Raw genomic sequence first — 23,339 nt, 5'->3', positions numbered from 1 at the left:
TTATTTGCCTGGTAGGTCACACGTGTGTTGTTGACAGGAGCTGAAATACAGTAGACACACAGCAAGTGCTGCCGTCTGTTTGTCTTGGAGGTGTGCGATGCGTGTGAATGTTTGATCACACATACTGTTGCTAGCTCCTTTGTGTAACTCCACGCTGTCAGGCTAAAACTCGACAGAAAGAAGTTTAAAATCTTAATTTTACAACAGTATAGCTGCTTTGTGTTGCCTTCCATGCAGGGCCGGATTAAAAGTGCACTGGCCCCTGGGCCCAGAGTGTCCCACGGGCCCCCCTTCCCCAGCGCAACATAGTGAAAACTGTGAATGATACAGTGTGAAATGACATTTCTAACATCTCTCAGCCAATGGTACCAATAGCAATACACTAGACACTGTAATGTAACTATCTGGCTTTTATGTACATTTTATTTCATTACAGTTGATGTATGGCCTATGTGGGCCCCACTAGTCTCCAAATGGGCCCCAAGTGGGCGTGAGCCCCTTGGCCCGTGCCCATAATTCTCATTGGATAATCCGGCCTTGCTTCCAAGGAGTGAGTCATCTTTTGAGGTGGTCTTTAGACTTTCCAAAAGTCTGCCAGTTAACTTTATTTTCACTTGCTTTCAGTCAAATCCTTGTATCTTATCATTTTAAAATAATATTTATTTATTTAGCCTTGTGATGGACCAGCGACCTGTCCAGGGTGTACCCTGCCTCTCACCCAGAGACTGCTGGGAAAGGCTTCAGCTCCCCACCACCCTTAATTGGACTAAGCAGCACAGAAAATGAATGAATGAATGAATTGATTTATTTATTGTTTAGATTATAACACTGACCTACAACTCATTCAAGCATTAAAAATACAATGAGCTCAAGTTGCTAATGAACTAGTGTTTTGTGTCTGCTGGAATTTCTTTAAGTGGTCTTTAGCAATCGTCCTCCATGCTTCTTGAGGACCATCCCAAATCTTTTCTTTGGATGTGAATATACCTTTTGTTCCTTCCTTTGTGAAGATTATCCAACACTGTTTCAATAAAATTGGAGGACCTGATTCTGGGGAAGCCAGTCCATGACTGATGGTGTTTCTGCCAGGTTTTGTATTTGGGCAGCGTGTTTGGAATCATTGTCCTGCTGAAAAATTAAACTGCTGCCAGTCAGGGGCTTTCCAGATGGTTTTCTACATAGTATCAAACTCTGATAGTACCTTCTACATTCACATTCAGGGTTCTTTGCCACCAGTTTGGACAAAAACCCCAAATATCATTGGCAAACTCCATGATGGAACCTCCTCCATTGTGTTTCACAGATGTTTTACTTACTGTTGTATTTTTATACCAATTTCCAAATATTTAGATAATTATAACCCAAAATTTCAAATCAGAATTCACCCTTTGCCCGTTTGCCTGCCAGAGGAATGACTTTTTGACCAAACCATTTCCGACTACAAGTCAACAAAAAAATCATGGATTAATTAATGAACAGATGTGCCCGCTCTTTACAGGGTGTTTCCCCCTGCTGTATAGGTTTTCCTCTTTTCCCTCCACTTTTCACTTTCTGCTTTCAACATTTTAGGGACTCTAGGGACTCCCTAAAATGAGATTTGTCTTTGGGCCTTTTAAATTGTGAAAACAATTAATCGACCGGAAATGTTTTTATTACAAAAAGTTATAATATACTGTAATTGAGAAAAACACATTTTGAAAGAAATTTATGTATATATATATATATATATATATTCATTTTATCTTTATTTGAAAAATTAAAATAAAGTGCTTTTTATATACAATACAAAAAAACAAAACAAAATAAAAAAAAAAACACAGTTGTGATGTATGATACAAAAAATACAATTCACAATATTTTTACATTGGCATCTGAATTTACAAAACAACTTTACATAAAAACTAGTTTACTTGCTGTACAATACATGTTGACAACGGTTTGAGCAACTTGTACTGTGGCTAATAGAAGGCCTGACTACAGTGGTTCGTTAAGAGAGAAGACAACAATACTTTCACTGTGGCAATAATAGTTTTCAGCTTGTATTCAAAGGAAGTACCTGCACAAATTGGTTCTACACTTGCTGTAGCAGATTTAATATTGTTCTGATGACAGCTGCGTCACAAAAAGCTGCCATTTGGGTGCTTTATTAATAACAGTCAAAGCATGAATCTTTCATACAGTGTGAGTGATTACAGCTGACCAGTCTTTGAAATTCATTTTTGAAATGCCATTACAGGAAATGCAACATAATACCAAGTGTTAAGGATTACATTTTGTCCCTGACTGAGGCTGAAGCCACCAATCAAACCATAAAATCAAAGGAACACCTCATGAGCACACCATACATTATTGACACGATTAAATTGCATGTGTGCATTAGTTTTTTTTGTTTGTTTCTAAGAGTGGCCAGCCCTGTCACGCTTACAGTGTCGCGTTCAACTCTACAGCACTACTACCTGGTTAGTTTATCATCTCAAGAGGCACATCACCTGATTATTGTTTCAGAAGGCATCATTCATTTCCGCCTATAGGCAGATTTGTTCTCAGATCCATAACCTGTATTGTTCTAAGGCTTTTAACATTATGTGCAAATCCCATGCTTTCTGAGACAAGCTGTATGCCTTTCCTTTGTGTATTTATGGTTCTGAGATCTTTACTTTGTGCCACAACACTAGTAAGACTTATAAAACAAAGTAGCACATGATCTTTACTCATGAATTTAGCCGTTCACGTGGTTTTATTGATTATTTCTGCATAAAGAAGATGACTAAATGCAAAATTCTTTTTTTTATTACTGGCTTAGAATGAACGTTATTGCTTTGATGGTTCCCTTTAAAACCATTTAAGCAAAAAGAGGCTGTTTTCTTTTTCAAAACACCCATCAAGTCAAATATGAGGCTATACGGGTGTGTTATTTAAATCAGTTTGTGTACCTTTGAAAACAGTGATAGCTATTTAAAAAAAACATTGAAGAATGGCTGTAAAGAATGCCTCTCCAGAACACAAACATTTGGCCACATAATCATAATAAATATTTATACTGTTTAGTCATGCTGCAATAAATCAACCACCAGAGATTTACATGAAACCGTTGTGGACCCTTGTTTCCTTATCTTGTTTTATCATGCCGGCCTCTCTGAATTTCACTGTCCCCCTCGTTAAAACACTCCAAAATGGCTAAGATCGCTTGCATACTTTCTGTTGGTATTGTGAGTGTATAGTGAGCGTGCTTTTGCCGGGGCCACTGATTCCAACGTAATTCACAGCGCCAGCCCCTTTGTGCTTACTCAGTCTCAAGGTGAGGTTTTAGTTTTTCATTGTGTTTTACCTCACTTCACATTATGTACTTTGCATAGACTGCCCATCTCATGAAGAACAGCACGATAATACCTGGAATGAGCTTTTCCTCTTTTATCGCATTCACAGAAAAAAAAAAAAGAAAACAAAAACAAACATAAGCCTCCTTCTAGAAATATTTACACCCAGTTACAGTTCAAATATGTTCAAAACCATAGTTTTGTCATCATTTACATAACCATTTTTCTCTTCTTGTCGTGTTGCTGCATAAATGATGGGAGTTTTTGTAATTTTCCTATTGTGATAACTCTGTACTTTGTATTACAAGTTTTAATGAGACTCTTTATTCTCATCTCTGGATTTATTATCTTTGCTCTCCCTGTGTTGTCTTTCTGTCTAGAATAATGAATCAACTCATGTAACAGGCTATCTAGCAAACTGTGCCTAGTTGGTGTATTCTCTGGTGCGAGTGTTTACCTTGCTACAGTACAAAGTGCATAGCCTCAGCGAAGAGTGGATTCTCACCAGGTAATACAATGGAAATAAAACATTATATACTATATCAGTGTCATTTTGGAGTAATAGTTTGCCTTTCAAAGCATTCCCAGTATATGGACGGACAGGGAGGCAATGCTCTGAAACTCAGCTGCTATGTCGTGGTTGTGACGTCGCCTCTATAATTGTTACATTCCTGTGAGCTGTGTGTGAAAGTGTCAGAAGTCTGAAGGCAAACCGGAGCTTCTGCGATGTGCTTCAAATGCACTTGGATGAAGGGAGTGTGAGAGGAAAATGAAATGAAATGCATGATGAACCACAGGGACAGAACAAAAGAGGCAAAAGTGCAAAATCGGTGTAATGAAATGTTTCTCAGTGAGAGTGCAGCTGTCATGTTCCACAATGTTTTGTCTCTCTCAACAAGTGCACTCTTGTCTTTAAGTTCACCCCATGCAACATGAAGCCAGCTTCACACTATCGAGTCTTTAATCTCTGATCCTAGTCTTACGCGTGGCCGCGGGCATGTGGGAGAAATCTCTACGTGGCTTTCTCTTAAGTTTAGGGGCCTCTTCTCCGGCTCTGAGAAGCTCTTGCTGTTGTCGGGTGATGAGCACTCATGAGGCGGAGTGCTGCAGATGTAGTTGTCGTTAAGGGTCTGGTACCCTTTGTGATCTGGCACTGATGTTGTGACGGCGCTGCCGTTGAGTGGCAAGTTTTCCACCGGTTTCCCCACTGTTCTTGGCTTCTTCTGTTGCATGTTTGGGCACTCGCCCTCCTTGAGCATGGATTTCATGTGGTCGCGGTTCCGGTAGACCACAAACAATGAGAAGACCACCAGAGAAAATCCCAGCAGGGCGCACACCACTATCAGCTCATTCCAGTAGGTCTTGGTGTTGATCTGCGGTAAGCGGGTCTCCTCCGGCAGGTTGATCTGTGGTGTGCGGGACCGACCTGTCAGGGTGGTGCTCTCCTGCTTGGCCTCACCCCTCACGCAGTAGTTTGCCAGCAGCTGTCTGAAGCCCTCCTCCACAGACCAGCACTCATAGGTTTCCTGCCTGTCAGCTTGAGCTACCACCACCAGTCCTCCCTCTGGGCTCGGGTAATGGAAGTGGCCTGCACTCTCACTGAACTCCCACTTCCTTTCGGCCAGATTAGAGCGCAGCTTGCAAGGAAGGACTTTGAATGTGTTCGCCGGGATCATGATCACTTGGCATGATGATGCACCTGTAGGAAATAAAATCACAGATGGATCAAGTCAGATGTTGCATGAAATAAAGTGTAGAATTCTGGTTTAGGAAAAAGAAGTTTACATACGTGCAGGTGGAGGCTTAGCAGGCCGTGGAATTGGCCCAGTCTTGTTGCAAATAGCTAATGTGTCTGCATCATCTACATCTTGTTGCCCTGCACTGAAACACACACACACACACACACACACACACACACACACACACACACACACACACACACACACACACACACACACACACACACACACACACACACACACACACACACACACACACACACACAATCATCAAGGCCCATTCTAAAACACAAACTCCTTTAATCTAATATTTGCATATCAAAGAAAATGTTAGCTGCTAAAATGTTGCTAAATCATTGTGCAGAGGGGTTCATACTTGCTTCCAGGAGAAAGTCTGACATCTACACACTGCCTCCCATTCCAGGCACAGTATGGATCCCTGGAGAGGATGCACTCCCCACAGCTCTGATAATTAGTGCAGTTAGCCACTGGGATCTCCACCAGCGTAGAGAGCGAGGAAATATAAAGCTGACCCTGTAGAGGGAAGGTGATGAGGCAAGGGGGCGACAGCAAGTGGCCCAAAAACAGTTACTAGGTGAGCATTTTCATCCTTTCATCCCTGCCCGATCCTGATCTAAGTATACAGTAGTCTGTTTTCTTTCAACTGTTTTGAAATGTATTAATTTCCCCCAATGTAAAACTCCAAGCAAACACATGCCAGGATTCAGGAAGTGTCACAAATCCAGCTGTTACAACCCCGGCTGTTTGCAGATCCCTCCGGGAGAGAAAGCTGCATGCAATTAGCTGACTGAACACAAGGTCTGCTCATTAGGCTGCAACTCTTAATGGCTTGAGGAATCTCTTAACTCGCCATTAAGCTTATGACGTACCATGTTAAAGCTGTACAAGTTAAAGCAGTCTTTCTTTGTCTTGGAGCACTCCACTTTACCTTTTCAGTGTCCAGCTCAATGTGCTGTACTGGCTGAGAATCTCGAAAGAGCACCATCTCTTCAATGATGTGCATCTTGTTTTTGACATTAATGGCTTTATGGAGTCTCCCATCATCTAGAAAAGAAACAGTTTAACTTTGAATTAAAGTTAAAAACTGATGGTTGATGTGTGTGTGTGTGTGTGTGTGTGTGTGCGACTGTAGGGTAAGTAGAAAGACTGTACCTGTGCCAATGAAGAGCACATCATACGTTTTTGCTGCTGCCTGGACTCGATGGACAGCGATCTGTGTGTAGCGCACATTGCGTTTCAGCAGAAGAGGCTGGCTGCGGATCACGCTGTCCATCAGGAAGTGGTCTTTGACAAAATTCAGCACCTTGTCTGGCATGTGACGAGAAGAGGAGATGCCCTGCTCTCTGGCAGTATTTGTGATACACTGTGGAGACAGGACCAAAAAATAAATAAATAAAATCCCTTTTTTCACACATATATACTCACACTTGACAATAACTGAAACTAGCTGTTAGGTTAGGAGCTGGTGTTAGGAAGCATCTTTTCTTTTGTTTGTTTTTATTTTGACATACTTCAGTGATGCCTCTGATAGGCCTACCAGGAAATGAAAGCAGTAGCTTGATAAAAATCATCTTTAGAAGCAGAGGAACGTGGCACAATCCTGATGTATATCTGCTCCAGCTTCAGCTGGCAGTCACATTAAGAACGTTACTGATGAGCAGACAAGAGCATCTGAAACCTGTCATGCTCCTGCACATTAACATGCATGTGGATTCAGATTGTCCAGCAGAGGGCAGTGAGGACAGGACTCACCGCTCCGGGCCGTGGCTCTGGGACTGGGTGGTTGTATGTGTACCACTGCTGGGTCTCTCTGTTCACTTCCCGGTATCGCCCATTGAATGCATTTTCCACCTGATCCATGGTGAAGGAGCACACTGCAGAGCTTCCCGATGCACCCTTGTACCTTAAAACACAAAGATGTTGTTCAAAAATACTGGAGCTTATAAATCCTGAGGTCAACCTGTTCTGACTTTGTTTTCTTGGTTCAGATAGATTGATTCAGTTTTATAATTTTATTGATTTTAAAGCCCCGGAGACAAACTTTTAAACTCTTCAGTTAAACCTTTCACAACAATTATTTGGTTACTTTGTAATTAAAGCAGGTACGGTTAATGCTCACCACTGAGATGTGAAAACTCCATAAAACAACGTGTTCTTCCAGTCCTCCGGGCTGGGCGTGAGCACAAACATGTCTTGGATTATGTTGAAGGGGAAGCCATCATCTGGCAGAGAGCAAAGGAGCTGAGCCTTCAGGAAAGTGGTCCACTTCTTTTGCAACACCCTCTCGCCGCCAATGTCCCCCTGCAGGACAGTTATTGGAGGTTGTGAAGCGTTTTTTTTGACTCAAGTCCAGCAGAGGGTGCAATAATATGAGGTAAACTCCTGTGTTGACTGCAGACAACGCCACTATGCAGCTTGATACACCACCGGGATATGATGGGATCTGACAAGATTGTACGGTGCGCATCATAAAAGGACGATATGCATCATATGGCATGTTGCCATAATACACCACAGAAGAACATATTCAATGTTGAAAAAAAATAGTTCTGTCATCTTTGTTTACCATCTTCATGACAAATCCAGAAACACGAAGAAAGTGCTGCATTCATAGGTGAAGCAGTTTGAAGTGACAAAACATCAGCCCTCTATAGTAAAACCATAATGAGATAAATCAATTGTGGCTGCCAAACAGATATAACCTGAGGCAGAACACTTCTAGGTCATGAAAACAATGTGCCACATCATCACAGCTGGCACAGATAAAACATACTTCTGGGCTCAGAGGAGGGCAAGTGCTCTTAAATGATAAAGAAAAACAGGCATTGCCCCCAACAATCACTCTTCACTGACACCATTGCTGTGATTCAGCGCCTTTGGTACAAGGCTTTAAAGAGCTACGAGTGGCACGGGGAGCACTTCGACATGAGAACTAATTGAGCTATGCAGATTGTACGACAGGATATCAACACAAATTGCAGGGCGATGGCATCTTTAAACCTCAGTGCGAAAGTGATTATGTGATGTATTTAAGGCTGTCAAGGAGATTATGTTCCACAAGGAGTTACAGGTCTGAGGTAAAGAGGCTGCACATCAAGGGCGACGACAAGATGGTCACGCAGTCTGTATATCGCAAATCCAACACTATGAAAGCAGTTTATAGAATGTGCTGATCAGAGGATAAAAGACATACATTACATGATCTAAACAACATAAAACCTTTATCATAAAACCTCAGTTTATACCGCTTTAGTATTACATCAATCAGAGGAAATTGCTGCACTAGTTGGGGGGGGAAATGATACATGACCGTTGCTAAGCCTCTCAAGCAATTACTTACTGTAGTAACCCAGGCAGATAATGAGCAACATACATATTCCCTTGTCCTTCTGGCTGAGCCTAGTTTTATAATTTAATGCCACTCTGAGCTTAAACTGACTACTGAATAATTGAAGCAAATGCATCTCATTCATTAATCTCTTGTAAAAGCATCCCTTGTTCAAAAGGCTGCTCCAAAAGCCATGAGCACGGCAGGAAGTAAAAGGCTTCTTTCTGGGAAACTGAACAATCCTGCAAATGAGATCACGCTTTGCTTTGTTTGTTTCAGGCCAAACATTGTTTATCCTCTAGTAGTTAGCCCCAATGATGCAGAACTAAAGTACCAAACACCTGAATATACACAACGGAGATGGGGACAGCAAGCGACACTGTGACTCGCACAGGATTTGAAGAGATGGAGGCAAAGCCAGGGTTTTAATAATTTATTTGAACCAGCATCAGTATATAATATCAATTACATGAAGCGTCTCCATCTCTTTTTAGAATATTTTCCTCATTTTGAAGCTCTGTTTGTTGCACTATTTTTGTTTATCCGTTCGGGAAGCAGTCTCCCAAAAATGACACATTAATGCTAATTTCCTTTTGGGTCATTTGTATGAGCAAACTTTATAATGAGTGCCTAATTTAACCGTATGTGAGAAAACTGGCCACCAATAAGCTACATGAGTCAGTATTTACAAGACTCTGTTATGTAGGATGTTTTTGTTAAACTGAATGATGTGGAAAGGCTGAGTGGGTTCAAACTGACAGCTCATATTTTTAATTCTCCTTATAAAGTCATAAATCTGATTTCTCTGCAAAGACATGGTCTGGGGAAGTAGTTTGTGATTATATCACTAATGAAAACAAATAAATCCCATGTGTCATTAAAAAACATTATGTGAGGTGGGGGTTCTGCAAAGTGGAAAAATCCCAGGCACTATAGATATATAGGTTTTAATCCAGCTCTAGGAGACAAATATTGGATTGATGAGAACTGAAAAATAAATTAGAAACAAAAGAGTCAAATGAGAGAGATAATGTTCCCCTGCATGTCCACTTAGGAGGCGAGGCCTACGTGTTTAAGCTAAATCAAGCCTTTAGAGAATGACATGTGTGCCTGTATAGAAGCTTAATCTGAGCACAAACACATATAAAATGGTTCAATAGATTCCCACAGTGGCGTTAGGACCACGTGTTGCTTAAGGACTATCTGTCCTCCAGCATCACTCACCTTACACACACGAGCAACGCGTGACACAATGGTGTTGTCAAAGAAATCAAACTCCTTCCCAGCTTCACTGAAGAAGAAGTAAATCTTATCATCATCGCCCACTGGGTTGCCCTTGGGCAGGCTCTCCTGTATGTAGGCAGAGCCAACAAAGGCTGGGTCTGAAAGGAGAATGACAATTTTGTCACATGGGAATCCAAGAACAGATGTCCCTCAAGCTAAACGGAGTCCAGTTGCAGCAGGGATTGTGGTTAAGCACTTCTCATTTACATTATCTCTGGTGGTTTTTGACTGCAGAGCTGTCACACAGCCGTTCTGATCTAAACACTTCAAGGGTGTCAATTATCCCATGTAAGATGTGATGTTACGCTATGTATAGAATATCTATTGCATGAAGACATAATGAAAAGCAGTGCTTTCCAGCCAAATAGCTATACCTTGAAGCCAGTTGAGTGAGTTTTCCGTTTTTAGAGCGGTGCCTTGGCTCAGACTCTTGTAAATGATGGGTTCATTTCCTTGGAAATTACTGACTGTGCCGGCATACAGCTTTCCATCTGCAACGCAGCGAAGAAGACCAACATAATCACAATATTTATCACAAGGGAATAAGCTTCTGCGTCACACACTGTAATGAAATCCAGAGGTTAGGCCACAATTTGTCTTTACATCAACCACCTCCACTTATTTATGATACTGCTTCCAACAAATCGAAACATTTAACAAAAGCAGCAAAAGAGACCTACCGACTATGATGGCGGTCGACTTGTACTCAGGGTTGAAAGGGCAGCGGCTTCGTCCATCCTCTGAAACAATCTCACCAGTGTCGCTCATCACAAAAGAAAAGTCTGCTGTGTTCTAAGGATACACACACACACACACACACACACACACACCACATGTGACACCCATAAGTGAACAGAAGAGCTGTAACCTGACAGTGAGTGCTGTCCTTCTGTGCCGCAGAGAAAAGGTGGTCAGTCAGTGTTTGGTTAAAGTTGAAACGCAGGTCAGCTGTGTTTGTTTGCTATGGATTGGTCTAAAAGGCCTTAAATGATTCGGAGAAAAGGATTGAAACTAGATCGATTCTTATGTAATCTTATTACATGCATTAAATATTTTGATCCGTGTCCCACGGGCACAGGAGATAATAAAATAATGCACTTATATTGTATCCAGCCAGGCAGAGCCTCAGACAGACATCTAAGTGAGTTGAGAGGAAGGAAGCAGCACGCATCAGATTTTAGATGTTCCTCTAGAATCAAATACATAAACGCCATACACAGTCCAGCGCCAGTGTAATCAACTTTTCTCGAAAGAAAAAAAAGAGGGCGCTGCTTTATTCTTGCAGATATCCCCAAAGCAGGAAATGCACAAGTTCAGTCGATGACACACAAGCGATCGTTAAAGTGACTTACTATGTAAGCACAGATCGGGCTGAAGGCGTAGGTTCCACACACATACAGGTGGGTGCTGTTCATACGCAGCAAAATCTTGATGTAGTTGAAGCAGTCCGTCTGTATTAAACACATAAAAAAAGAATTTCAAAAACATGTCTGAAAACGGATTGATGTACACGCCAACTTTTCGCTTCCTATCTGAAGATGTAGCTCACAGAAGCTGTTAGAAGCTGTTCTTCCAGCAGTTTTTGTATTAAAAACTGTATTACTAAAGCACCATAACCACCCCGCCACTCCCAAGTCATTTGTTGATTATTTGTTGAAGTGCAGCAGGCTGACTAAAGTCAGAGTGCAACAGAGGAAAAAGTGTTTGAAATGAAGGAAATAATCCATTATTGTTAAATGGAAAGGCACAACTTGACAAGAAATGTCTGGTGTTCTGCCCTGGTTCTGTTTTCCAAATTTCATACATTGTTGGTAATTTTTACAAGCGACGCAACCCTCCAGTCATGTAAATAATGTTTGAGTGTAAGTTTGGCTACAGGAGCCTCAAACCTGCCGCTGACTCACCTGCGGGTCTTTGCCTTTGAAACTGCACTCGTCTCTCTTCTCCTTTAGAGTTTCCCATGCAAGCTGCAGGAGAGAAACACAGTGAGGTGCATCATGCTCATATGACGCATCTGGGAACCTTTTGATGGTTATTGCCTAATTATTACTGTACCTCTGGGATCCTGTTATATCTACATTTATGCATTTCATATGGCATTGCAGTGTAAAGATGCTGCCTCTTACATTTTTTTGTAGCTTGACTGCACTGATATCAGAGAGGTTGAGAGCAAAGAGAATCTCCCGAGCACCAACATAGAGCATGTTGTCCTCACTACTTAGCAGGAGAGAGGTATAGTTGAAGATGCCGCTGGCTGAGAAACTTCTGGTTGTCCTCTCCTTTGCATCTAAACAGAAGCAGACATGTAGACGAGGAGGCATCAGATGTAATTCATTAATCAATCGGTCCCGCTTGGGTAGAGAGTGTCATTCAGTTCATTACAACTCTTATAAGCTGTTATGAACCATAACAAATGTTACAAACACAGACAATAAATAGAAGTACTTAAATCCAAATGTGTGCTCCTTGAAGATGTTCTTGTGTTCTCATATTTGATTCTTTGTTTTTATAAAACATACCAGCACACTGTAAATTTGAACAGAGCCTAATAACTTAGTTTCCTCATATGATATGCAACCACTCAGAAGATAAACTTTGTAAGTTTTTCAGATAACTAATCATTGTGATTTTAATTTCTTATCTCTAAGAAGTATAAATGACGTAATTGCAGATCATATGTCTATAAATGAGTATCTTCAAAAAGGAAATCCTGATAAGAAGCTTTAAGCCACCAGGAAGCTTTGGAAGCTTTCTGACTTCATGCAGAAAATCGACTAGAGATGATTTACAGCAACGCAAGATTTGGGCCAATAGTATTTAATACACCTGAAATAAAATGAAAGAAATGAATGTGTGTGTGGCCAAGTTCAGCTTCTAAATCCATGTAGCACCTCATCAGAAGTAGAGTGACTACTCATACATCTTCAGCAGTTAAGTAGCATCAGTAAGTGAGCGGCTTTGGCCCCAGGAAAGATGCAGAGGTTAAATCATTGACTCGTCTAATCACCGCTGCTACTTCGTAAGCCCTCATGTATCAGATATTAGGAGAAATATGGAGGCCTTCCAGTGACGGCCCAACTTCAACTGCTTGCTTTAAATGCAAGCCAGCATAAACAGAGCATGGCACTGATGGAAGCTTGAAGTGACTGCAGCTCTGATGCAGGATCTCTTCCCATAAAATGGGAAAACTGGGGGGAAAATAATCAACCAAAGTTCCCTATTTATTGTACAGAGGAAAATTATTTAATACTCTGAGCTTCAGAAGTGAGTTTATGTCAAAAGAAGAATCATGTTATAAGTAATTCACCTTTCAAGTTCTGATCTAAAAGACTTAACAAGTCATTCCACTGGCAGCCCTAATAGGAATCAACTAATGTCCTTATTTAGAAGAATAGTGTGAGATGCTGTAACTTTGTTTAGAGGCCAATCGCGACCGATTCATAAAGAGGAATTCATAGAACAGCAATAACATGTTTTATTTAAAAAATGTAAGAATTATGTCCAAGGAATTAGGTAAAACATTCTCTGAATGCACATAAGAGATGTTGCACGTAGAGAAACACAAACATAAGTGAAAAGGATAATTATAAAAAATACCCTGTTAAATTTAGATGTGAAACAAACTCAAACAGCAACACGCCACACGACCCTACACTTAGAGTTCTCAAGGATGCTATGTAAAATTATGGACTCTGTTTGGATAAGAAGCAACAATACACACAAACCAGCTCGAAGCTGTAACATTTAAACCTAATATGCATTTTACTTCCAACAATCACAGGTGCAGTAGTGTAAAGCTGCAAAAAACCACAGATGCTGGTGGTAATAATTAGACTTGTGGCAACTGCCTGTATTAAACTAATCCAGTCCAGGTAGAGTCATTATGTTTGACTGATAATAAGCCCACATACCCTGCAGTATGCATGACCTAATATAACCTCATCTCAGTGCTACAGGAGGTTGAGACTTCCTCTCCTTTGGGAAAACAACATGTTAATAGCAGTCCATCGCCGCGGCAACAGAGGGCTTTATTGTAGTTAAATCTGTCCGTAAAACCACAAGATGCTCAGCTTGACATACTGTACATGGACCCACTGGGGCCACTCTCTTTCCTTTTCACTATCATTACTGGATAAATGGACTACTGCTCCATGCTGGTAACCCCCCTCCATTTCCCCCCTACCCACACAGCCTTGAGCAAATCTAACTGTGATTTACAGTGAAAGACACACGAAGACCAACACTGGAACCAAAACAAAAGCTTTGAGGGATTTTCAGAGGAAGATATCTACACAGTTATTCACTGGAGACCCATCACCACCGTCATACTTAGTAACCACAGCTGACAAAGAGCAACAATAGACCCTGAACTGAGTATCATGAAATAGATCCAGGAGGGTTTTGCATCTGTGCAGAGCTTTTCCTAAATCTTTTCAGGAAAACTACTCATTTTCAAGGTAGACCACCGCATTATAAAAAATGAAATTTCAATGCCAATATAATAGAGAGCTGACTGGTGTGTGGTCTGAAAGATATTTTTATAAGAGGTAAAATGAGCTAAAATACTAATTTGTTAAATAACTTCAATAATCTTTTTCAGATAGAAGTCAAAAGAGAGATGAATGATTAATATGAAGATATTTCTCCATAGTTATACATCATTTGCAGGTGGAATTGGATAATAAAAACAAATACATATATAAAATTACTTTTGATGCTTTATGAAACATTCTGCATGACACAGAGTGCTTTGAGGTTATTCTGGTTCAATAAACCACAAGGTAAAGAGTAAGTCTGTTCCTTTAATATCAACGATGCTAAAAAAAATTTTTTCTTTTAAACAACACACATTGAGTCACTTTCATGTTTTTTTTTTGTGCAAATCTTGACAACTTGTGTAAACATGAACATGTTTACATAAGTAATCTAACATTTCATTTCTCGTGACCGTTCTCTCATAAGTGGTCATATAAAGGGTGTTTTCAAGCTTTTACCCAGCGGAGTGCCTCGCCCACAAACGTTGCCATAGATAAAATTAATTATTAATTAATTTTTCCTTGTCCATACATCTCAAATGTTAATATTTAAACATTTTATAGCATTTTTTATAAAGTCAAATAAGCAACATGAATAAATAACATTTTATCTGTTAAATATTTGTTTTAAAAGTTCTATGATTATATCAAACAACTTGTAAAAATCATTAAACTTGTCCAGCCAAACAAAATTTATTTAATTTAACATTTAAATTTTCAGAATATGAGATGAAGCATAATTAGTTTCAGAAAAAGGAAAGAACGAAAAACAAAAACCCAGCATATCCATTGTTTTTTCCTGGAAATCAGTGCATCCTGGTTTAACTCATCTTCCTCTCCACTCCAAACCTGCCACAGTTCTTTAGACAATCTGCTTGTCTGCACTTCATTTATGCTACTTCCGATTGTGACATTGCAGCCCTAAATGTTGCAGTGTACAGCAGGAAGAAGGCAACGTTCTGCTGAAGGGAAGCACTCGGTGTAAGAACAGCTTGTCTCTGACAAATCTTATTTTCGGACTGTTTTTATTTGCTACAGTGCAGCATACTGTATGTGAGTTGAGTGCATGCCACACTCCATCAATAATAGATTCTCTTGTAAGAGCAATGAACTACAGCTCGAACTTCAACAACCTTTTAAAAGGAAGATGTTTCTTTTGATGGAAAGGACCTCACTAAGATTTTTAGTGTTGGGTTTCCCCGTTAAGATGTCGCTAATCTTTTCTCAAACTCATACAGAGTCATAGAAACTTGAGAATTGTTTTTAGATCTCATCCATCAAGAGAAAACCTACAACATATGAGTTAGAAAATGTATAATTTGTTCAGGGATTCGGGGTGAGTTACAATGCAGTCTTTGCAGATCTGCAAAGATTTCTGTATCATCACGTTTAGTTCTGGTTTTATTTTCTAGTTTCCTCCCCAGTGTGTTATGTTTTGCTTTCTGCTTCCTGTTATCAGTTCACTTGGTTTCATTAACTCCCTCCACCTTTCTTGTTAGTGTTCTTCAGTATATTTATTTTCCTCAATTCAGTTGTTTTTTTTGTTTTTTTTTGTCCGTTTGTTGAGTATGATCATGTCCTGTCTTGTTCCCAAGTTGTGATCGTTTTAGATGTTTCGGCTCTGATTTAACATCATTCCTGTGTTCTGTCTGCCTCCTTCCTTTTAGGACTGCATTTGGGTCCTCACCACCACCACACCATGAAAAATCTGTATCTGTGAATTTTCCTGTTGATGGCATTGTTTCTCCAAAGAAAAATGTATAGCACAATTTTTCAACTTTATACCAGGATAAGCTGAAGCTAATTTGGAATGTGACCATTTTTTAATGGTTAAGATCTTTCCAGTTCATTGCATGACTCCCACATGAAGTGAATCACATTGGGGGTGATACATTTATCAGTGGTTTTTGCTCTGACATATGCGCTACCTAAACTAAGTCTCTATTAAGTAGCAGTTTCTTCTATTAAAGACTGTCTGAGATGACTGAGAATTGTGTAATTTATAATGCTGAAAAACAAAAAAATGAAACATATGACTGAACTATCTGCTGTTTGTGCTGCTCTGGTGGAAACTTTAGGCACACTGTGAGCAGACAGATGACCTTCTGTGCAGCTGCAACTGAATAAACTACACAGAAAAAGGAGCTGGAGGGCTTTGCACCTCATCATGTCACTGATAGCAGACCTCTGATCCTGGAGTAAAAGAGCAGCTTTGTGTGGTTACAGCACCTCCTCCGTGACCCTTTCTGCAAGTGCATGAACAGCACACTCCATGGTTCAACCTCTGACAGCTGTAAGCAATACGCCATTATTGCCATTATTATGTAATTAAAAGTCATTTCTGCAAATGACACCGCTAAAGGGGCTGAAATACTTGCCCTGCTAATCTTTTTAGAGAACAAATCAATTATATTGTGCTTAAAGGAATCAAACAGTCTTGCTGCTGATATTTAAAAAAAAAGAGAAGAGAAATCATTAAAAGTATGGAGTATCCCCTCTGGTTGGGGTACTGTAGTATAATTTGTCTTACTGACAGAGATAACCACATTCTTGACTGTAACTACAACAAATTGATGCCCCAGTGGCTTGTCTTTTAAAGTGGCTGACTTTATCAGCTCTGTCAGCTGTACGTTCAGCTGATCAAGTGACTGCATACTTCATTTAAAGTGTCCAGTCTATTTTCCTCTGCAGGGCATTACCTAAAACAAACACAAATGTATGTGTTGTTTGCCCCAAATCTTCCTTTGGATCAGCTTCTTCTTAAGTAACCAGCTTCTATCAAACAAGATGCACAAAGAAACAAAGAACGTCACCAATAGAAACAGCAAACCTCACCTTGCGGAGTTTATTACTGTGTAGTTGATCATTTCCTCATAGATCATCTTTAAAGGCTCTCAGATGCCTCATTTCAAGTTTTTGGACCATAAAGCCGACTTACGCTCTAATCTCTGAGGGAGTATAAGAGCAACGCATGCACATAATAGTCTGAAAAGACCGAAACTCATATTTTGAGCAAGAAATAAGCACACATATATTTAACTTCTGCATCAACAGTAGTGGACAGATTATTGCACAATAAAAGTCAATCCGTTTTCACTGTGTAAAAAATGTTTGTGTAAAAATACATGATGAACAGCTGTATTTGCTCAGGATGCATGTTTGTTAATCAAACTGCTCCTAATAAAAATGATAAAACTCTGCTGCAACAGGAAGCCAGAAAGCCAACATGAGTCCTTCTGAATCACTGTTGCACTGCGATATCAGGACAGAAAACAGCCCACACTGGGGCAATAACTAGATTATCCCAAGTGATTTTTAACTAACAATAAGAGCTGATGCTAAATGGGTGCCTGTGTGGGACCGCAGGCCTGGGAAGCAGAAGGACAGTCTGAAGCATCTGGAGTGCATTAAGACAACAAACCAAGAGGGTCAGTTCACCAGGAGATTCAGAAGGCAAGCTGGGAGCCTGTTGTTTGTCTTCGTAAGTTGAGGCGCTGATTCTTTTTAGCAGGATATTACTAGTCTAATTTTGAATGCAAATTCAAAAACAATTGAAAATTAAACGGCTGGAAAACCTGTAAATACTGAGGAAAGTGTGCGGATAAAATATGTGCAATTCCCATTCACACAGCAGGGATGAGCGATAATGAGTTTTGGTGGTGCAGTTTATGGTGGAATCTTGTAGCATAGTGGGAAGCCAATTAATTAACATTTCTATATGCAGCACCTTCCTCCTTTCATTTGTAAACCAGCATGTAGCTCCGTGCAGAAGGATCTCTTTCACCCGAAAAACTTGATAAGACAGTCTGCAGTTCAGGGGAGCAACAAATGCTGACCCTGGATTAACCACAATAATGTTAACCAGCTGCTCCTTCATCAGGAACTTACCCCGACCCCCTTCCTCTGCTCTGAACTCTGCTTGGGCATCAAGAACAAAGGCACTGTACAAGAGGTCTTGACGTGTTTTTAACTGCTCTGCAGCACTCTGACCTGACCAAGCAGCCTCAACCCAAGGCAGGTCGTGTAATTACAGTCATTTTCTCCACGTAATACTGAAAATTAATATGCAGGGATTCTGCACATGTCGACAGTTGCAACCTCCGTACAGTTTCTATACAATTCGATGGGGATACTGTGGTCTCATGGATAAGCAACTCTACAGAGTCAAAACTAAACATATTTTTCCTCAAATTGTCAATTATTAATGGCAAAGATTATACGATATTAACGATTAATATATTATTGAGAATATCAGACCCTCGGGCAGAACTTTACAATTGTTTAGTTTATTCTATTAAAATTAAGTTATTGTGGTTATTTTGTGCTTTAGAATTTTGCCTGGGTGTGTAAGAGAAGACAAGTGCAATGATTAAGCTTCAAAATCCCTGTTCCTAAACGGTACTTTGCAGGAGAGCCTCCTGTCATTGTCTGTAATGCTTTGACTTAGCTCCTGTTTTCTCAGAGCCCCACCCTCGAGAGCTCAGTCTGCTTTAACTGATAAGCAGATTGACTAAAGGTGGAGCATGTAAGATTTTCAATATTTTCAAAATAAATTAACTAAAAAAATAACTACAATCATAATTAGATAGTTTTTTAAACATGTAGGTTCCAGTCTGTCCATATTTGATGTGTTATTAAATTACAAGTTTAATTAATGACAAAGACCCTTCTTAAATGTTTGCCTACCAGTAAAAAAAAAAAAGTGCTTTTTGTCATTTGTCATTAATTAAACTTGTAATTTAATAACACATCAAATATGGACAGCCTGGAACCTACATGTTAAAAAAACTATCTAATTATGTCTGTAGTTATTTTATTAGTTAATTTATTTTGAAAATATTGAAAATCTTACATACTCTACCTTTAAAGGAAAAAAAAAGGTCACAAAACACATCTGAGGTGAACCAAAATTGCAATTGCAATCACTTTAATGTGATTCAATGAAGGCAGAACAGTCAGAGTCTAATTCATCTTCAAGTTAAACCAAACAATAATCAGTGACAGCAACATTCTGTTGTGGACCCACTACTTACTATGAAGAAATCCTTTAAAAGCTGTTGTGTCGCTTCACATCTCTGTCATTATTTCAATAACATGAAAGTGGCTGATTCAGGCAGAGCAGCATTTAAAGCAATAAAAATGTCTCACTCCAACTGTGACAGTGGGCATGGCCTCTTATAACCAAATAAAAGCACTACAGTCGCTTGGTGTGTAACAAGAAGCTGAACAGACCACCAGAATGAACCACTTATAGGTGTGCCATTAGATATTGTTATGTTGCACTAAGCCATTCAGCATGGTCTGCATTAAAGCCTGGAACAAATGCAGAAAGAAAAGCAGATGCAGGCTTTACTCCTTGAACCCGTGATCCGTACTGATAGGCGCATAATGAGAAGCAGACAAGTGTTCACACCATAACACATACAAATCCCCATTCATTATTCATGGCAGATTACCCTCTTCATTAAGGCAGAGGCGGGGACCGAGGGAACGGAGAAAGAAGAGGAGGGGAAGTCAGTCTACGAGAATATTACCGGATAAAGATCAACCAGGCAGGACTTTGGCCCGCCTACACTGTAGAGGTATAAGCATGCAAGCTGTCAAGCTAACTGGCATCCAGATAGGACGGAGGGAACCGGAAAGCAATGACAAAGTCAGACGGTTTCTGCTGTATAAAGTTCATGTCCCAAAGGCCTGCAGCTCTGCATTCTGCTTTGATACTGTATACACAATGTGACACAGCCTTTCAGTGGGAGACTGGAAAATGTCAGCATACCAGAACCAACGTTACCACGGCGAGGCAACTTTTATCGCCGGGCCCTGCTGACCTTCATCTGCTGGCTCAAACTTGTTCTTCGCCTTGCATCTGAAATCTCAAAACACCAACAACACCAGACTTTACAGATCATCAAAGTTGTTCAGAAGTTACTACAACACAAATATTATAATATATTAAACTGAAAAGTGGTCAGCTATGACAGAAATAGACACTAGATCAAGAAGAAATAAACTCGATTGGCTTCAGCTACCCTAAAAAGCATCATGAAAGTATTAGTTTACATACTGCAGCAGATTTGCAATATGTTGGTTGGCATGTTTTATGGCATTGTTGCACTCTGAAAGAAAGTCTTAACACAATAATGGGGAAGTGTGTAAAATATCTCTTTAGTGAGAGATTGATGATGTGTGTTATTGTGTAACACTTTGCCTGAGCCAAGCAGTTGGCTTTGCTGAGGCTGATAGGTGAGAACAATAACCTGTTCAGGTAAGACGTCCAAGATGTGGGACGGTGCAAGCTCAGACAGGCTGCATGGCTCACCAGTTTTAAAAGCTCTCTTGGCTCAAAACAAACCTTGAACTGGAAGGTAAAGTCATAAGTATAATAGATCACTAAGCAAAATCCATCAACACAATATGCCTGACATTGCTACTAATGATGCCTGACCATGAGTCATTTTCTGCGTCTCAGCTGCTGAAAGCTTGCAGTGTTCCCATAATCTCTCTTTGTGTTTGATTTCAATAGAAATACTTTGGCACAATTAATGTTTACATCCAACTTGTCATCTCTAGTACACTTGTGTACAGTTTGAGTAATTAGATCATAGATAATGCATTCATGTTGTTGTACTGGTGACCATGGTGCTCACTATGTCATCATAAAATCACACTGTACAGAAAAAAAAAAAAAAAAGCACAAAGAGCTGATTTAGCAACAATGTTTTTAGCCAGTAAAATATGACAGGCTTATTTGTTCAGTTTCAAAACTCAAAACATGTTGCAAGTAGAAGCATGTAATGATTATTATATAAGATCAACAATTAGAAGCACGTGGGAGAATATGTCCGTCTAACTTCTGCAGGTTAAAGCACAACAGGTCTGTACATTTTGTAATCATGTCTGAACGGTGAGGACTCAGCAGAGCTGCTCAGATGCAGCTGCCACTCACACTGGATTCACTTGAGTTGAAGTCAATCGTTTCACCGGTCTAAATCCTTCTATAACTAATGATGTGCATTTAAATTTGGTTGATTTTGTTTTCTTAAGTAAATTGAAATTGGTTTTGTAGGCAGAATTTAAGGGCAACAAAAAGAGCCTCTAGAAGAAAACAGCTGTTTCCCCTGACCCTAAAATGCTCCTAGATTATACAGCTGTGTGAAGTTTTACCACCAAGCAACCTTTGATGTGCAAAGAGAAGAAGCACTTTGACTGTTTATTGACAGTTGGCCACATGCTGCAAATCATGAAAAAGGATCTGACAAGAACCCGACTGCCTCCAGTTTGAGCTCTCTCAGCTCCAGGTGCCTCCAGAGCTCACACATGCTGAGAAATAATGGCCTACAGAATCTGCAGCTTTGCTCTCCTGTGATTTAGAGATAGTTCATGTAATACCAACATGTTTTTTTGGCAGAGGCATTCCCTTGAATACTACAAAAACCCACCTCTGACTGCACGACATGATTATCTGTAGCGAAGAGGTTGTTGGACTTACTGTAGGAGAAGGTGAGGCGTGGAGTGACATCATCTTCTGTGACAGCTGTATGAAAGCAACCAACAAGGAGGACGGTACAGGCTGGGAGACAGAGCCAAGCCATACTCATCTTCCACATGCCTCCTCAGGTCCACCAGCCAAATTGTAGTATCTGCCCTTTAGGTTTTCGGGGAATTCATGAAGAGTGTCTTTTCTTGTCTTTTCAACTGGTCCTTTATTGTTCTTTGTTTTCTCTTTCTTGTCCTGCAGCTCCGGGCGTCTTGGATGCAGGGTCAGTGCAGTGCTCCAGGAGTCAGGGTTCTCTTTCGGTGCTGAAGACAAAGAGTCTGGTTCGAAATGACAATCTGTGACCTCAGAGCAAAATGGAAGCCTCCTCTGATCAGCCTCCACGCGTTCACCACAAGGCAGGGTCTGAGCTGAGATCTATGAAGAAGAAAGAACAACATTTCTATCAGTGTGGCTCATAAGGAATCTTTTAAACCCAGGTTCTGGTTTACTTAAGGCTTACACTATGTAATTGATAGAAACCTATCAGGATTTGGACAACTGTTAGTTAGGAACTCATTATCTTGAGGAGGTCTGAGGCTGTGACGTTAGTTTAATTTTCTTTTCATAGAAATAAGAAATACATACCCCTACACTGATTAATAACAGATTACCGCATTAATTATCTTCAGTGCAGGGTGTGTTCACATGTGCACATCGCTCCATTAAGCTTAACTTGACAGTGTCTAATACGCATGAATAACTTTCGAAGGCTTGATCTAATTGCGCAATGTAATGAAACGAAAGATTTCTGAGAAATCTTTCGTTTACCTGACAACGACAAGGTGTGAAGGCCAGATAGCATCTCGTGTAGCAGGAATTTGCTCCAATTAACTTCAGATTTTGCCTTCTGAGTCGTAGGAACAGCATGAAAACATTCTAAGCACTTGCATTGTGAGAGCGTGTAAATCCCAAAGGTCACAGAAAGCTATAGCTCTGCCCACTCACACTTGCAATGAGAAATTTATGGAGATAAAACTGTGCTAAAACTGTACGAAGCCAAAGAAACCACTTCTTTCAAAGTCAGTCTAAATGATGGGAAGTTAATGTGAAATATTTTGTTCCACACGACGCCTGACAACTTTATTTACACTGTTTATAAGAGCATCAGAATGAAGCCACAAGACATCTGTTATAACCGTAATGAAGTTATGGGGCAATTCATAAATGCTGGTTAACTAAATGCAGCGAGGCGTAAAGTGAAACTCAGAATGGACTTCCTGGGTACAACTGCAACAGCTCCATTACACTTGCCACAAGGAGATCCTCAGATCCAACCAACTGGAGATTCAATTTCATGTGAGGTATCGTAATCAATAGCAGAGGGTAGGAAGCAAAGCTATTTCTGGTTTCTACCAAGGGGATCTTGACTCTTAGTCAATAAGCAGTCTGATGCCTGTTACAAACACAGACCTCTCCAAATCTGAGGCACCGAGACGCTGTCTAGGAGCAGGAGGGTGGCGATACTGGGAAAAAAAAGCTGACACAGATTTCTGCAGGAGAATTTACCAAAATACTACAGAACTCTGATATTCTGCTTGTCTAATACAGAATTCTGAAAAAAAAAAAAAGTTTTTAAAG

General features: G+C 40.2%; 1 protein-coding gene across 1 annotated transcript in view; it reads right to left on the bottom strand.

Moving 5' to 3' along the window:
• Positions 1-1,829: 1,829 nt before the first annotated feature.
• The window catches only part of sema4ba (sema domain, immunoglobulin domain (Ig), transmembrane domain (TM) and short cytoplasmic domain, (semaphorin) 4Ba), a 38,597-nt gene continuing 17,087 nt past the window's right edge, over positions 1,830-23,339 (bottom strand). Inside the window, exons 2-15 of the mRNA XM_079255304.1 lie at positions 21,714-22,136; positions 11,816-11,976; positions 11,594-11,656; positions 11,042-11,140; positions 10,370-10,481; positions 10,064-10,180; positions 9,630-9,787; positions 7,197-7,378; positions 6,830-6,980; positions 6,230-6,440; positions 6,006-6,121; positions 5,433-5,590; positions 5,107-5,198; positions 1,830-5,016 (exon numbers count right to left, since the gene is read on the bottom strand). Of these exons, the coding sequence (XP_079111430.1) occupies positions 4,262-5,016; positions 5,107-5,198; positions 5,433-5,590; positions 6,006-6,121; positions 6,230-6,440; positions 6,830-6,980; positions 7,197-7,378; positions 9,630-9,787; positions 10,064-10,180; positions 10,370-10,481; positions 11,042-11,140; positions 11,594-11,656; positions 11,816-11,976; positions 21,714-21,831 (2,493 nt within the window). The 5' untranslated portion in view covers positions 21,832-22,136 and the 3' untranslated portion in view covers positions 1,830-4,261. The remainder of the gene's footprint in view (positions 5,017-5,106; positions 5,199-5,432; positions 5,591-6,005; positions 6,122-6,229; positions 6,441-6,829; positions 6,981-7,196; positions 7,379-9,629; positions 9,788-10,063; positions 10,181-10,369; positions 10,482-11,041; positions 11,141-11,593; positions 11,657-11,815; positions 11,977-21,713; positions 22,137-23,339) is intronic.

This window comes from Telmatherina bonti, assembly GCF_933228915.1.
Source record: "Telmatherina bonti genome assembly, chromosome: 2".
NCBI classification, from domain to species: Eukaryota; Metazoa; Chordata; class Actinopteri; order Atheriniformes; family Telmatherinidae; genus Telmatherina; species Telmatherina bonti.
The sequence above is the reverse complement of the archived record's forward strand: the minus strand, read 5'-3'. Positions and strand labels throughout refer to the sequence as shown.